General features: G+C 42.6%; 1 protein-coding gene and 1 non-coding gene across 4 annotated transcripts in view; both read right to left on the reverse strand.

Moving 5' to 3' along the window:
• SORBS3 (sorbin and SH3 domain containing 3) overlaps positions 1–16499 on the reverse strand; it is a 1673489-nt gene that overhangs the window by 976307 nt on the left and 680683 nt on the right. For all 3 annotated transcript variants that reach the window (XM_044082929.1, XM_044082928.1, XM_044082927.1), the window contains exon 8: positions 11302–11355. In XM_044082929.1, coding sequence (XP_043938864.1) covers positions 11302–11355 — 54 coding nt within the window. The remainder of the gene's footprint in view (positions 1–11301; positions 11356–16499) is intronic.
• TRNAV-AAC lies at positions 6143–6215 on the reverse strand. Its single transcript has one exon. It is a non-coding gene; the product is annotated as a tRNA-Val (tRNA).

A 16499-nucleotide genomic window follows, 5' to 3' on the forward strand; every position in this document is an offset into this window, starting at 1 on the left:
GACCTTGAGTAGCATCTTGCCCTCACCAAGAATGATGCCACAGTATAAAGACAAAATGATCAGTTTCAACAATTGGCTAAAGTATTGGTGTCATTCAAAGGTGATCCAGTGTCTGTCAGCCTGGGATAACATGCTCGACAAGCCACGTTGCTTCGCTAGGGACGGCTTGCACCTGTCACCCTTAGGCTTTCGTATACTGGCCAAGGCTCTTGCCACCCCCATAGTGCCTTTTTTAGGCAAGGCTCAAAGGAAAAACCCACCTCCATAGACAACCCAAGGATAAAAAAACTAAAGGTAATGCTACTCAGTGCCAGAAGTCTAAACCTCAAGATGCACACACTTGAAGCTCTCCTCAGTATGGAGAAAATCGATGTCTGTGCAGTAATAGAAACCTGGTTCAAGGCTCCTGAGAGCACCCCAGCACTACCAGGTTATAACTCATACCATGCATTTCGGCCCCAAAACTCGGACCGAAGCACAAAAGGAGGGGGAGTATCTATATTCATCAAAGATACCTACACCTCCAGGTTAGTGGCCCTGCACGAAGCATCGGAAACCATCCATGTGCAACTAACAACGGGCAAAACTGCCTTTCAGTTTGTAGCCTGCTACAGAACACCCTCCCTATTACAGGAACCCCACTTGGCATTCCTGAGAACACTGGAGCATATGAAGGTCTCTCCAAACACAATGTTATTGGGTGACTTCAACTACCCAAACACTGACTGGGAAAACTACTCAAGCCCAAACACCCTCGCCCAACGGTTCCTTGAATTTATAAACTCTAACGCAATGGAACAGCTGGTTACCACTCCCACAAGAGGGAACAACATATTGGACCTGGTCATCACCAACATGGGAACTCTATGTTCCACACCAGAGGGAAACCCCTCATTGGTAAGATCAGACCACAAACAAATTTCCCTGGACATCCATATCCCATCCCCACCCCCAGCCAAGGAAATCAATGTAAAGAATTTCTCAAAAGCCAACTTTGCACTTCAAGACTGAGGTGGAATCCTTTAAAGCCCCTGGGCCAGAGAATAATACAGCCCAAACCGCAGAATCCTTAACAAATGCATTCTATGAGCACTTGTAGGAATGCATGGATTGTGCTATCCCAAATAAAACCAAGACTCACTCCTCCAAAAACAGGAGACCGGTCTGGTGGACCCTGGCCATAAATAAGCTATACAACAGAAGGAGGAAGCTACTACATGACAGAGCAAAATCCCAAAAAGGGAAGGCATCTCTGATCAGTATTAGCAAGAAACTTCGATCCCTCATAAAATCATCAAAGGCCAGTTTCGAAAGAAAAATTGCCCTAGACACTAAAGATAATCACAAGGCCTTCTTTAGTTATATCAGGAGCATGGGAGGAAACTCCCAGATATGCTCTGAATTGTTGCATAACGGTACAAAATATACCGAACCTACAGACATAGCCAACATCCTGGAAGACAGATTCAGTGGAAACTTCTCCCCCCCTTCCCCCCCAAAGGAGCAAATGCCCATCCCAACTGAATGTAACCTCCCTGACATCACAGATGCACAGGTGAAAGCTGCCCTCTCCAAAGCAAAAAACACAGCATCTATGGGACTGGATGGTGTCCCAGGCTGTGTCTTACACGAGCTCCAAGAAGAACTGAACCCTCACATTAAGTCACTGTTCAAACTTAGCCTTACTACAGGATATGTACCCAAAGAATGACGCACAGCTACAGTGGTCCCACTCCACAAAGGTGGTGCCACAACGGACCTCGGAAACTATCGCCCCATAAGCCTGACTAGTCTGGTCTGTAAAGCTATGGAGCATATTATCATGGAACTCAAACAAAGACATTGGGAGCCTCCAGACACTGGACCCTACCCAATTCGGCTTTGTTAAGGGCAGATCTTGCCTCTTAAACCTAGTTGATTTCTTTGAAACAGTTACCAAAGCCATAGATGAGGGCAAGGTAGTCCACACAGCCTACCTGGAGCTCACAAAAGCCTTCGACACAATACCCCACTCGGGCATCATAAATAAGCTTACCAGCTTAAATATCAACCCCTATATCACAAGATAGGTTGCAAACTGGCTCAGAGATAGAACCCACATGGTCAGAATCACAGGTGCCATGTCCGAATCCAAACCAGTTACAAGTGGCATCCCACAGGGCTCAGTTCTGGGACCTCTCTTGTTCGGTATATACTTCTCTGAGGTTCAGGCTAACATGGGGGGATTATGGCTGACAAAGTTCGCAGATGACTACAAACTGGGGGCCATAATCAAATCTCCAGCTGACACAAGCATCCTCCAAAAGGGTCTCACACAGACGGATGCTTGGTGCCAGAGCCATGGCCTCAAGCTAAATGCTAAAAAGTGCATAGTCATCCCCTTTGGGAAAAACAAGGTGCCCACAAATTACCACATATGTGGTAATCCATTAACTACAGAAGAAATAATTAGAGATTTGGGGACCAACGTAGATAGTAATCTCTCCTTTGATAATCACGTTGCCAAAGTGTTTAGAAAGACCTTCTATATAGCCCACCTTATCACGCAAGGGTTCGTATCTAGATCGAGAGGTCATTGTACCCCTCTACTCGTCACTCATCAGGCCCATAATTGAATACAATGCCCCTTTTGGGATGTACCTTACCTGACACCTGCAGCAACTGGAGAGACCCCAAAAGTACCTCACCAAGAGGATCATGGGCTACAAACAGATGTCCTATGCAGCTCGACTAAAGAAACTCCAGCTCTACTCAGTTGCTTACCGCCTATTCAGAGGTGGTCTATGCCTGACGTACAAAGCCACGTCAAACCCAGAATTAATGGACATGCTCCACCTCAAAAAATCCAAGTCCCTTAGAGATACACGCTCTAGGGACCTAAACCTCAGCACAAAAATAAATAGGACATGCTGGAGGGACAGATTCATTTCCCAGAGGCTCCCCTCACTCTGGAATAGAATCCCAATTCATGTTAGACATAGCCCCTCGCTGACCCTCTTCAAGCGAAATTTGGACGCTTGGATGGGAAATCGCAAATTCACCCCTGGGATCTCTCCTGTGTCCCTGCTAGACAGAGGCACAGTAAACTAATCTTAAAAGGGTACCTTCTGTGACCTACTTTACAGAGGCACAGTAGGCTAATCTAATAGGGAGGAGGAAGCCAGGGAAGACAGACGAAGACCATCTCTGGCAAAGCATTGTGGTCTGTCAATCATGTCCTCCCAGGCTGTCAGGTACTGGCTAGGCTTATAAATGCCCTAGGGCAGACAGCCTACTATCTACCTATGAACCTGGTGAGGTTGGAGTGCTCTCCACAGCTTTAAACCAGGTTTCAGTGACTGCACAAATGTCAGCATCCTCCAATGCAAGGAATGCTTGCAATAAGTGTAGTTCAGTGCTAAGGCTTTGCCAAAAAAAGGCACTGCAGGGGAGGCAAGAGCCTTTGCCAGAAGCCTAAAGGCCAGGGAAGACAGACGAAGACCATCTCTGGCAAAGCATTGTGGTCTGACAATCATGTCCTCCCAGGCTGTCAGGTACTGGATCCCCTTGGAATGACACCAGAAACAAAGCCAATTGTTAAATTCAATCATTTTCTGTTTGTATTGAGGTGCATTCTGGGTGATGGTAGGATGCTGCTTAAGGCTAGGGACATACCTGCCTGGGATGCACATTCAGTGAGCTCAGTCATGTCTCTTGTCATACAGTCCGCAGAGGTACGTCTCAAGTCATTCACACCAACATGCACTATGAGAGAGTCATAACAGTACCTGTTGTTGAGAGACTTGAGTGCGTGTGATATGGCGGATTCTAGTACCTGACAAGCAACTTACCATAACTTTCTACTTGTCTAGCCTTGTGAGGGGCACATTTGTGTGTCTCTCACGACAGAGTCTCCTATGACTAGTATGTTGGGTTTGTGGTTGGGCCTTAGAGTCTGTGAGACACTAACATGTGTACTATGTGTGATGCTTGGTGCTGTGTGTTGTAAGGTGCATGTTTGTTTTTGCTTCAGAGGTCTCTCGTTTAATTATGTTTTTTGTTGAGAACTCCTGCATATGTAGGAGTGTGCTGCACAGATGTGTGTGGTGTTAGAAGTGTAGTATTCATAGTGTATGTGCAGACAACCTTCTCAGTGCCAGACGTATTGACTTGTGACAGACAGCAAGGATTCTAGGTTCTTAATGTAATCGCATCTTTCACATATTGTGTTTCTAGGTAGTAGCAGTAGAGGGTTGTCTGTGTACATAAGGCAGTTGCTACACTGTCTCAGGATGCCTATATCAACCAGACTAGCAAGAGAACCCATAGGGAATTGTCTGTCCATGGTTATCAGAACCTGTGGAGGAGAGGTCAGGGATAGTAGAGTAAGAGTACCTATAGGTGTGAGTAGGGCTGGATAAAATCAATACAGTAGCTGCAGGCGAGGGCCTCACTCACACAGGAGTGCTGGTAAGGGAAAAAATGCAACTGAGATACCTCGCAAAGGGTTAAAACAGCACAGAGGCAGTGTGCGAAGGGCAAACAAGCACAAACCCACACAAATGATGGGTTTAAATACCACAAAACGAAAATAAAATAGAAACACTGGAATTGACCAATCAACCCTTGTCCCTGAGCTCTTAGCTCAGCATCCTATGTCAGACCAGTTCAAACCAGTTCACTTACTCCCACTAAGTGCAGGCAGGCCATGGCCAACACAAGATGGTATAACAGGAAATAAAGGAATCACACAAACAGATCTGAGTACAGAAAAAACCTGTAACCAGACTATGCTAAATATATTTAAACTCTGTTTAGGTCAATTTAACAAAGGAGAACAGATACACACTTAAATATAACAGTAGCAAACAAGAGCAAACTTGTTTAAACAAATTAACCAATTAACCAATAAAAAAGCTCAAAACTGAGCCCTGTTCCAGCAGTCTTCAATCAGACAAGTTCTAACTGCACACTCCTGCCACTAGGGTGCAGGGGAACCTTCTCCAAAGAAAGATGGCTTGGATTAATGCTCAAGTTATACAAGCAAAGCTAGAATCAGCAGGTCTGAATCTAGTCAATGCTACAGCAAACAACGCGCATCAGTTTCAGAAAGAAACAGTTCAAATAAGAAGGCACAATAAGTCATTAACCAGCAATTCCCAGCTCAGAAGGCAGAATCTACCCTTTCCTCCCACAAGAGTGCAGACCACAAACCTTCTTAATGCAAAGTAAGTGGCCTGAAACCCAAGTGCTTAAACCAGAACTAAAACACTTTTAGAATAAATGACATTAAGCCTTCAACCAGCAACTCCCAACTTAGAAGGATCTAAGATACCTCTCCTGCCACAAGAGTGCAGACCACAAACTAATGTAAAACAACTGACCTGAAGCCAGAGTGCTTAAACCAAAAGGCTTTGAGTAACAGCTACAATTTAATCAGGCTACTAACAAGCAGTAATAGATGCAGCAAAATAAATGCAATTGAGTGCCTTTAAGAACAGGCAACAAAAGCAAAATAAAGTAGGAAAAACACAAATACAGTAAAAGCAGATGAATAAAGTGCATTTTTTTCTTTTTTCTTTAGGTTAAGTGGGAAGGGATGAAACAAGATAATTTAAGATTGAGAAATTGAGAATGTGCGTTCCCAAATGATCTCTACTCAGTAGAATAAGCTGATGAGACAGGACTGGGAGGAGTGTCCAAAATGAGATTTATAGTAGGGGCAGGCAACTCAAAAGGCACCATCAGAACAGAAAACTTAAAACAAATGTAATACTAGAATAAGATACATAATTAAAGTAATCAAACCTTAAATAAAGAGCTTCAAATCAAAATTAAATGCAGAGATGAGTGATACTCAGAGCAATGCAGACCACACAAACACATCAGCTAACTACAAATATTTCTAAATAAAAGAGCAATGCTGTCTCTCAGCTCCTCCCACTACTTAACTGATGCTATTCACAGTTTGCAAAGGAATTCTTTGGTAACTTTTTTTTAACTGACCTTAGCCAAGAACTCTTAAAACTCCAACAGAACAGAAAACTTAAAAAAAATGTAATACTAGAATAAGATACAGAATTGAAGTGCTCAAACCTTAAATAAAGAGCCTCAAATCAAAATTAAATGCAGAGATGAGTGATACTCAGAGCAATGCAGCTAATGGTTCTACTGGGGATCGAACCCAGGACCTTCTGTGTGTTAGACAGATATGATTACCACTACACTATGGAACCTACAAATAACCAGCCCTGCCAGGTCTCAAACACAGGACCCTTGTGCACTAGAGTCAGAGCAACATACCACTACACCAAATCTACTGGCTATAATAAACAGCTACAACAATTACATGACATGCAACAAACTATTCAGTAGTCACACTAGCTATTAGCACAATACAACAGAACTAGTGAGTGATCTGATTTTCTGTTTGTTAGCTTTATTAGTTCTGTGTTGTATACACTTTTGGTATTTTATGCAGGCAAGTAATTGGTTCCCCTGGCAAAGTAATTACACTGGAAGTGTAGCACATTATATGCACAGGAAAACATATGCCACCCCCCCACCCCCACTTCGGTAGCTCTGCAACTGCAGTGTAGTGTAGAAGCAAAGAGAAACCATGCATATTCAAATGAACTTTTGCTCCTGGCTGGCTTACAATTCTGCAGGTATTAGTACTCCAGTGTTCCAGTACAGACACACTCATCAGTCTACAGGCATTACTACTCCAGTATCCAGGTACAGACACAGTCATCAGTCTGCAGTTACCACAGATTTGTCTGTTGCCACCTGCCATGGGAAATCATAATTAAGAAATTCTCCCCCAAAGGACAGAGAGAAATTAGAACTACAAACACATTTACAGTAGTAATCAGATACCTGTAAAGAAAGTTAATTCAAATAGTAAGCTTAATGTTTTCATTAAGAAAAGTGAAGTAGTGATGATCATGGTAAAATGTCTTGAGATGTTTACCATTCCACAAATAAGCTGCAGTGCAATACTTCATCAGGAAAGCTAAAAACTAGACAGTTAACTTTAATTTAGCTAACACGCAGAGAACAGAATTAGATGCCACAGTGTAATACGAAATAGTTCTGAATTTAAAAAACTTATACCATTTGTAGTTGAAAATTGCCAAATAAAGTCACCAGTAAACATACAATTGGCAATTGAAGTGAGAAACATTGAAGACCACTGAGACTCGTAGTAATCAATAAAAAAGCTCTTCATGCCACTTTTAATATAACAAAATGAAAATGATTTTTCAGACTTGTTGTTTTAAAAGTTTTAAATGTTTTAATTAAAGTCTGTGCTCTATTGGACATTTTAAACTTGGGTTTATATAAAGGTTGGTTGAATCTGAAACTGGTATTTAGCATCTGATGAAGTTGGTTTAAACGAAAACGTAAATCAGCAGTGAGCGTTAATATACACTGTTTTTACTATATTAAAAGTGGCCTGAAGAAGTTTTTTATTGATTACTGTGAGTCTCAGTGGTCTTCAGTGGTTCTCACTTCAATTGCCAGTTGTGTGTACCATTTGTACTTGGGAACAAAGAGGAAAATATAATTGAAAAACATTTCCAAATGTGTAAATAATATTTCTACAACAAAATGTTATCACCTTCTAGCAGCTGGATAAGCAGAAAGCTAGAGATACCAAATACCTTGCATTTGCTTTGAGTAACCTGACATACACCTGAAATGACTAGAGATACCAAACACCTTGCGTGTGCTTTGAGTAACCTGATATACACCTGAAATGGCTAGAGATGCCAAACACCTTGCGTGTGCTTTGAGTAACCTGAAATACACCTGAAATGACTAGAGATACCAAACACCTTGCATGTGCTTTGAGTAACCTGAAATACACCTGAAATGACTAGAGATACCAAACACCTTGCATGTGCTTTGAGTAACTTGAAATACACCTGAAATGACTCGAGATACCAAACACCTTGCGTTTGCTTTGAGTAATAATGAAATGACTAGAGATACCAAACACCTTGCATGTGCTTTGAGTAACCTGAAATACACCTGAAATGATTAGCCAACAAAGAAACACCCAGATTTAAGTATCACACTTTAGAATTAAACTCCAGAATCTCAGTACTTCATAAATTACACTAGTACTATGTACTCATCCACATTAACACTATGCAATTAGCTGGATTGCCTTCAGGTTGTCAAATGGCAACATGTCAACCAAAGAAAACTGTTGGCACAACGGACTGAAAATCAGTTGACTGAGTATGTGGGCAGTTGTACTGTGCACTGTGCAAGATCAGGGTGCAGTGGGACTGGAAATGTCCTCCTTTCCCCACTGCAGTGCGATCTCAGGGTTGGTATATATAATTACCAGGGAGGCACATTCCCCCACATGGAGGATGAAGGGGGACTTGCCCCCTGCAAAAAAGGTTTACTTTTTTGTTTTGCATTCTTCCATCAGCTGCTGATTGACAAGTTGTGCTCAATCACTTGCCGTCTGATTGATTAATGTTTCAACAAACGGTAGGACTTTCAGTCAGTTATATTTTTTTACATTAACTGTATGAATTCTAGGGATTACCTTCATGCTATGTATTAATATTGCCACACGCCTTCAATTGTTCTTTCTCTGAGATATAGTAACCCTGGAATAATCACTGACAAGCGATCCAAAATTAATCGCACTTTTTCTTTGGGAAACTGACAGCTCGAAGGAGTAAACACTACCACATAAAGTGAATAGCAATACATGAGCACCTGTCATGTGACAGTGAATTGAGCAATTGTGACACCAGGAACTGACTGCAAACCACATACAGGTACATCTGAGCACCTGCCACCTTGAGTTATCACGGTCATGCTGCAGTGACATGGGTGCTGTCACACTGTGTCCCAGAGGGCAGTGTTGCATCATCACTGAGTCAGAGAGGGTAGTACTGCATCATCACTGTGTCCCAGAGGGCAGTGCTGCATCATCACTGTGTCCCAGAGGGCAGTGCTGCATCATCACTGTGTCCCAGAGGTCAGTGCTGCATCATCACTGTGTCCCAGAGGGCAATGCTGCATCATCACTGTGTCCCAGAGGGCAGCGCTGCATCATCATTGAGTCAGAGAGGGCAGCGCTACATCATCACTGTGTCCCAGAGGGCAGTGCTGCATCATCACTGGGTGCCAACAGGTGGTGCTACAACATCACTGAGTTCCAATGGGAGGTGCTACAACATGACTCTGCCCTGACAGTTGCTGCTGTTGTGATCTATTCAGTGCCTCATTCTCTGCATTACACTTAATATATTCACATGGTTTACGAACACCATTAAGAGTTTGCCTGGTTTACTCTTTTTTTCATTACTTTCACAGAAAAACTGTCAAGGTGCAGCTGAGACTTAGAACATGCCTCTCAACTTTCCAGATTTTCGCAAAATGTCCAGATTTTTGCATCTTAGGTTAAAACAATCTAGTTACCTGGCAGAACTGTTAAAATCAAACACTAATTAAAAAAAAAACTAAAATCCAAGCTCAAAGTTTAAGACCCAAGGATAAAGTAAAAACTTGCAAGTAAATCCAAGAAATCCAAAACAAAACAACGGACAAGCGCTTTCAGCTTACTCAGCCCTCTTCAGATAACATTTGTTTTGGATTTCTTGGATATACTTGGAAGTTTGTACTTTGTTATCCCTGGGACTAAAACTTTGAGCTTGGATTTTAGTTTTTTAATTAACGTGTTTGATTTTAACAGCTCTGCCTGGTATCAAGACCTTTTTATTCTAAGCTGTTATTCTCATTCTTACAAGGCTTGTTTTTAATGAAACTAGTACGTTTTATTTCACTTTATAACGTCCAGATTTCTGACTTATATTTTTGGTCCTTTCCTCAGAAAATGTATGGTTTTCTGACAAATCAATGGGATGATCATATGCTCCAGCTTGAAGACATGAATGCTGAATCTTTGTTTGAAAATGATGCTGTCATGTTAGTTTCAAGGGACTATGATCTTCATGTGATGGAACAATACAATGCTAAATGTAGAGAGGATGAGATGAAAATCATTACCGCCAGATCAAAGGTCACAGTTCACGCCCGAAAAATTGTTTGTTTTCTCTCTGTCTATAGGTGTAAAGGGACCAGCTAACCTCAAGTGAAGGTACTTAGAGTCTTTTTCTGAGTGAGGGTAGAGAGAAGTGCGACAATGACAGCTGAATGGGTGCAGCGGTCTTAGTACTATGGCTGTTTTACTGATCTGTGTGGTAAATTAACAGCAGAGTCATAGGATGAAGCTTTTAAAATGTCCCCGCCCCTTACTTACAGTCATGAGCTTTGGACAGTGACAAAAAGGATGGGCGTGTAGATACAAATGGTGCTAATTATCCTTTTGCAGGACAGCTGGGCTCACTCGATGTCACCGTCATGAGTGTGGCAATATTGAAGGATTTCAGAGAATGGCTCCTCTGTGTCAACAGGAGTCAGCTGAAGAGGTTTGGACACCCACTGAGTATGCCCTTTAGGTATTTTATATCGGGCAAATCCAGAACACATTGGTAGGATTATATCTCACAGTTTGCCTGGGAACACTTTCTGATTTGGTACAGATGAGGATTGTTGATATACAGGAGGATTGTCTGGTCTGCCATGCACACATTGCCATGACCTCATCAAAGTTAACAGCTTAAGAAATGGACAGTGGGATGGTACAATTTCAAACCATGAAAAAAACAAAAGATGTGTTACACTATGGAACTTAATGCTACCGTAAAGGAAGGAAGCCAGTGGCTCGACAGCATTTAAGCAAGCAGGTATTTGAGATTCCACATGAAAAACCCTTTCTATTAACTAATGAGTACACACATGTATACTGTCACTCCAGGTACATGCCAACATATACTTTCACAGTCCCTGTTCCCCAAGGCTCCCCTTCATGTCTTACATTGTCATTAACAGCAGATATATAGAATGCAGGTAGAAATGGCAAAGATCTGGGAATATTCCTAAAGAATACAAGTTTTAACTACACAGGCATCATTTTATTTCTCAATTGAAAGCACAACATTTTCTGGGTCCAAGTATGTCACCTGATTACTTCTTGCTGAAATTAAAAACATAACCTGTCACAATCAGTATATGTTGACATACAGTAAAACATTACTGCGATACAGTTACAGACAGCTAACATAACATACCAGAAACAGCTACAGGCATGCGTGTCTCACCAAAACCAAATGCACCTTTGCTTTCTTTCTCAAATGTCACTCCCTGCCAGTCACCAATTTCAACATAATGACTGTGTTACATTGCAGATGACCTACAAAAATATTTAGCCATGCCAGAATTATTTACCTCAGTGGGATCAGGACGTCGATCTCCTGGCGAGAGTACCAAACCTTTGTTAATCTGTAAAGATAAGATAAAAATAAGAGTAAGGAAATCAAACATAAAAAAATCTATGAAGAGAACAAAACCAGAAGCCTGCAACACCAATGAAGGTTATTATAATCAGGCAACATATATTTTATGATGACATTTTGGTGCTTTGTCAAAATTTAAAGATTTCAGATAATGTGACTTAAAATGACTTATCACTGATTTATTATTAGGCCATGTTACTTTAGCACAAAAACACAGTTCAGAAATGCTCAGTCTTCCAGAAGTTTACTCATTTCTTACCTAAAAATCAGAGCAATGATGTTACATACTAAATAGGATACTTAAGTATTTAAAAGAATCATGGGAAGTTAGTAGGCTACTGGCTGTGAGGCACTTACAAGCACAGCCAATATTTTAGCCCATGTTACAAGGCAGCATCCTATGCCACTGTCCAGCAGGGAGACACAGGTGGAATCCCAGGCGTGCATTTTCTGTTCCCCATCCAGTTATCCAGGTTGCGCTTAAAAAGGGTAAATGAGGTACTCTGCTTGATATAGAGAGGGAGTCTATTCCACAAAAGGGGGAGTCTCTGGGACACAAATCTGTCCCACCAAGTCCTATTGATGTCACAGACCAGGTTTTGGTCACACGAGCGGATTACTCGAGTGGAGCTTGACTTGTGGATATGCAGTAGTCCCATCAGGGCAGGGTCTGAGTTGCTTTGTATGCCAGACAGAGGTCACCTCTAAGGAGTCTGTAGGAGGCTGAGAAGAGGAACAGGGCCTTTAGCCTATCTGTGTAGGGTAGATGTTTGAGGCCTTGGATTCTCCTGGTGAGGAACATCTACGGTCTCTCCAGCTGCTGCATGTGCTTTGTGAGGTAAATTCCGAAAGGGGCACTGTACTCAATAATGGGTCTTATAAGGGAAGAATACAGGTGACCACCTTGTCCCTTGATGAGATACCCTTAATAATAAGGTGGGCCATGTAGAAACCTTTCCATACAATAGAGGCAATATGGTGGTCAAAAGTCAGTCAGTTTGCTATCAACCTGGGTGTCCAAGTCCCTCACGACTGATGGCTTGCTTAGGACCTTATCATCAATGTGATAATTTGTGGGCACATCACTCACCCCAAAGGGGATAATGACGCATTTTTTGGCATTCCGTTTGAGGCCATGTTTCTGGCACCAGCCATTTGTTTGGGTGAGACCCTCTTGGAGGATGTCCACATCACTAGGGGAATTGATGACAGCACCCAGCTTGCAGTCATCTGCAAACTTAGTCAGCCATATCCACTGGTTTTGGCCCGCACCTCAGAAAAGTGCATCTCAAACAGCAGAGGCCCCAAAGACCGATCCCTGGGGTACACTGCTCACTACTGGTCTTTTGCTTGAGGTAGCTTCCCCTATTTTGACTAGATGGGTTCTATCAGTGAGCCAGTTTGCTACCCATCTGGTAACATATGGATTGATGCCTAGTTGAGAGAGTTCATTATATCTGAGTGGGGAATAGTATCAAAGGCTTTGGCCAGGTCAAGGTAGGCGGTGTGCACAGTCTTCCACTCGTCCATGGCCTTGGTGACTGTCTCAAAGAACTTGACCAAATTTAACAGGCATGACCTCCTCCTGACAAAAACAAATTGAGTGGGATCGAATTTCTGGAGGTTGCCAATGTCATAGGAGACTCCATTGTGAGACACACAGATATGCCTCTCATCAGGCTGGATAAGGATATAGTCACGGTTAGTTGTTTGTCAGGTGCCAGAATCCGACATATCACACATGCACTCAAATTTCTCAACAAGAGGTACTGTTATGACTCTGTCATAGTCCATGTTGGTGTGAATGACTTGAGGTGCACCTCCCTGAACTATATGAAGAGAGACATGACTAAGCACGCTGAATGTGTGTCCCAAGCAAGTATGTCCCTAGCCTTAAACAGCATTCTACCGTTACCCAGAATAATGCCTCAATACAAACAAAAAATGATTGACTTTAAAAATTGGCTTAGTTTCTGTTGTCATTCCAGGAGGATCCAGTACCTGACAGCCTGAGAAGATATGATCGGCAGACCACGATGCTTTTCTAGAGACGGCCTGTATCTGTCTCACTTGTATTTCAGGAAAAGGCCCTTGCCTCCCCATAGTGCCTTTTTTAGGAAAAGTCATGAGGTCAATACTACCAACAAAAACATTTCAACAAAAACACAAATTAAAGGTCATGCTGCTAAACGCTAGGAGTCTAAACATGAAACGGCACTCATTGCAAGCATTCTTAACTCTGGAAGATGCTGACATTTGTGCACTCACAGAAACCTGGTTCAAAGCTGCGGAGAGCACCCCAGCCTTACCTGGTTACTCATCCTACCATACATTCAGATCCCAAACTGTGGGCAGCAAAGCCAAAGGAGGTGGAGTTTCAATATATATATTAAAGAGACACACACACACACCTCCAGGCTGGACAAACGGTATGACGCACAGGAGACACTCCAGGTGCAGATAACCATTGACAAGACCCCTATTCAAATTATAGCTAGCTACAAGGCCCCCAGATTTGACACAGGATGCCCTCTCCACCTATGTGGACCTCTTCAAATCTATCAAGATTCAACCCTTTACCCTGATCTTGGGTGACTTTAATTACCCAACCACAGATTGGAAAAACTATTAGTGCCAGAGCACAACTGCCAGAGATTCCTCGATTTTATCAATGCAAATACCTTGGAACAGCTAGTTGATACCTCCACAAGAGGTGATAATATCTTGGACTTAGTATTAACCAACATGAGTAAACACTGCAGCACCCCTACAGTATCATCCTCATTGGTAAGATCAGATCCACTATCTCCCCTGACCCCGCGACAGCTAAGTCAAAGAAAAAACTTTCCCAAAGCTTATTACAACCTCCTGAGGGATGGTATAAACCACTTCACAGCCCCCTCACCCACTGTAGGAAATGGCACCAATGTCCAAATCTACACCAAAGTACTAAACGACACAAGCATTTATACAGATGCATGGAATCAAGAATACCCGACAGGACAAAATCATCCTCTGCAAGGAAGAGTAAACCTGTCTGGTGGACATCTGCAATAAATAAACTACATAACAAAAGGAAAAAAATTGCTGTCCAGGACAAAAAAGGAGCAGGTGCCCAACTGGAAGCAATCTCTCCTTAGCCTGAACAAAGTAAATAAGAGCACTAGTGAAAGTGTACAGTTGTATGCAGTTACCATAAATGTAGATGTTCGAGTGTTTCACTGTTGCAGTCATTACATTTGGGTTATCTGCCTGCAGGTAGCCCTCAGTCAGCCTGATTAACAAAGTCTTGGGTCCTGCGTCGGTTGCTGTCTCTTCTTCCGTGATGTCAGAGGTTTAGACCATGTAGCAGACATCATTACATCAGTTTTTCTTGCCCCAGATGTCAGGTGCTCCTCTAATGGGAAGCAATTAAATCTATAAATATACAAGGTTATATCTCAAACAAAAAAGCAAATACACCAAAAAGCTTTTAAGCATTGAAAAGGAGAGAAGAGGTATAGCCAAACGAAGTCAGGGGGCTGGAGGGAGGGTAACCAGGACTGCAACAGTGAATACACTTGAACATCTACATTTATGGTAAGTGTACACAACTGTACTATGTTCTTCGTGTTTCACTGTTGCAGTCATTACATTTGGGTAGATTCCCAAAGCTAAGGATGGGAGGAGGAATTTAGATAGCATTAGGACCAGCTATAACGCCCTGCAAAACTGCAGTGGCAAAGTCAGCTCTGGATTTAGAGAAAATTGGCAAATGGTAATGCTTGGTGAAAGTATGTACAGAACTCCAGGTAGCAGCTTCTAGGATGTCCCTGGTAGGTACGCCTCTGAGAAAGGCTGTAGAGGTAGATGCACCCTGCTTGAGTGGGATCTGATCCCCTGTAGGATAAGTTTTCCATGGTGCTTACAGCATAAGTGAATGCAATGGCCTATCCATTTGGAGATAGTTCGTTTTGAAATAGCCTTCCTCTCTGTCCCTGCAGCAAATGCCACCAGCAGTTATACAGATTTCCTTTGAAGTTTAGTCCTGTCCAAGTAGAATCTAAGTTGCCTGTGCACATCTAAGGAGTGCAGTATCCGTTTCCCTTTGTTCTGAGGATTAGGAAAGAAGGTAGGCAAATGAATGGACTGATTAAAGGCCACACTGGATACCACCTTTGCATGAAAGAGGGATTGGTCCTGAGGGACACCCTGTCTGCATGAAAGATGATGAAAGGCTCCACTGCCATAAGGGCCTGTAATTCAGATACCCTTCTTGCTGAATTGATGGCTAAAAGGTGAGCTGTTTTCCAAGAAAGAAATTTTAAATCTGCAGTAGCAGCTGGCTCAAAAGGAAGAAGGGTGAGTTTCTCCAATACAAAGTTAAGGTCCCAGGCTGGAGTTGGAGATCTCCTGGGTGGTCTTACATTTTTGGCCCCTCTGGGGAACTGCTTGAGCAGTGGAAGAGATAAGAGGGGAGGTTCTGTGTTATAGTTAGCTGAAATGGCTGAGGTGTGAATTTGTATTGAGGAAAAAGACAGGCCCCTGTGAAGCATCTCAGTTAAGTATTGTAAAATCTGAGGTAAATTGGGCACTGCGTTCTCATCCCTTAAGATTGGTTCCAGGCACAGAATCTTTTCCATTTTTCAGCATAAGATTTTCTAGTACTAGGCCTCCTTGCCTCTAAAACAACATCCATCACTGGTATACTGAGGGATGGTAAAGAAGAGCTTAGGTAATTAGCCAGGCTGCTAGGTTCAGTGTTTGAAGCTGAGGGTGCAGAATCTGGTTCTCCTGCTAAGACAGCAGGGTAGGAGTCTGAGGCAGGTGCCATGGGGCCAACAGTGACACTGCGCAGGAGGGGGTACCAGTGTTGGCATGGTCAGGCTGGTACAATCAAAATCATCCTTGGTTTGTCTTGTTTGATCTTGAGTAGTACTTTGGAGAGCAGATGCAGAGGAGGAAAGGCATAAACTGATAGGTTTTTCCAGCTGAAGGACAGAGCATCCACTTTCCAAGCTTGTCTGCGGGGAGTCCTTGCACACAATTTTTTCAATTGATAGTTCTGGGGGGAGGCAAACAGGTCTATATCTGAGTTCCCCCATTTGCTTGTCAACATGTTGAAAATCCTTGGTTCCAGTTTCCACTCAT

Source organism: Protopterus annectens, chromosome 9.part0 (assembly GCF_019279795.1).
Source record: "Protopterus annectens isolate FY-2018-M chromosome 9.part0, PAN1.0, whole genome shotgun sequence".
Taxonomy (NCBI): Eukaryota; Metazoa; Chordata; order Ceratodontiformes; family Protopteridae; genus Protopterus; species Protopterus annectens.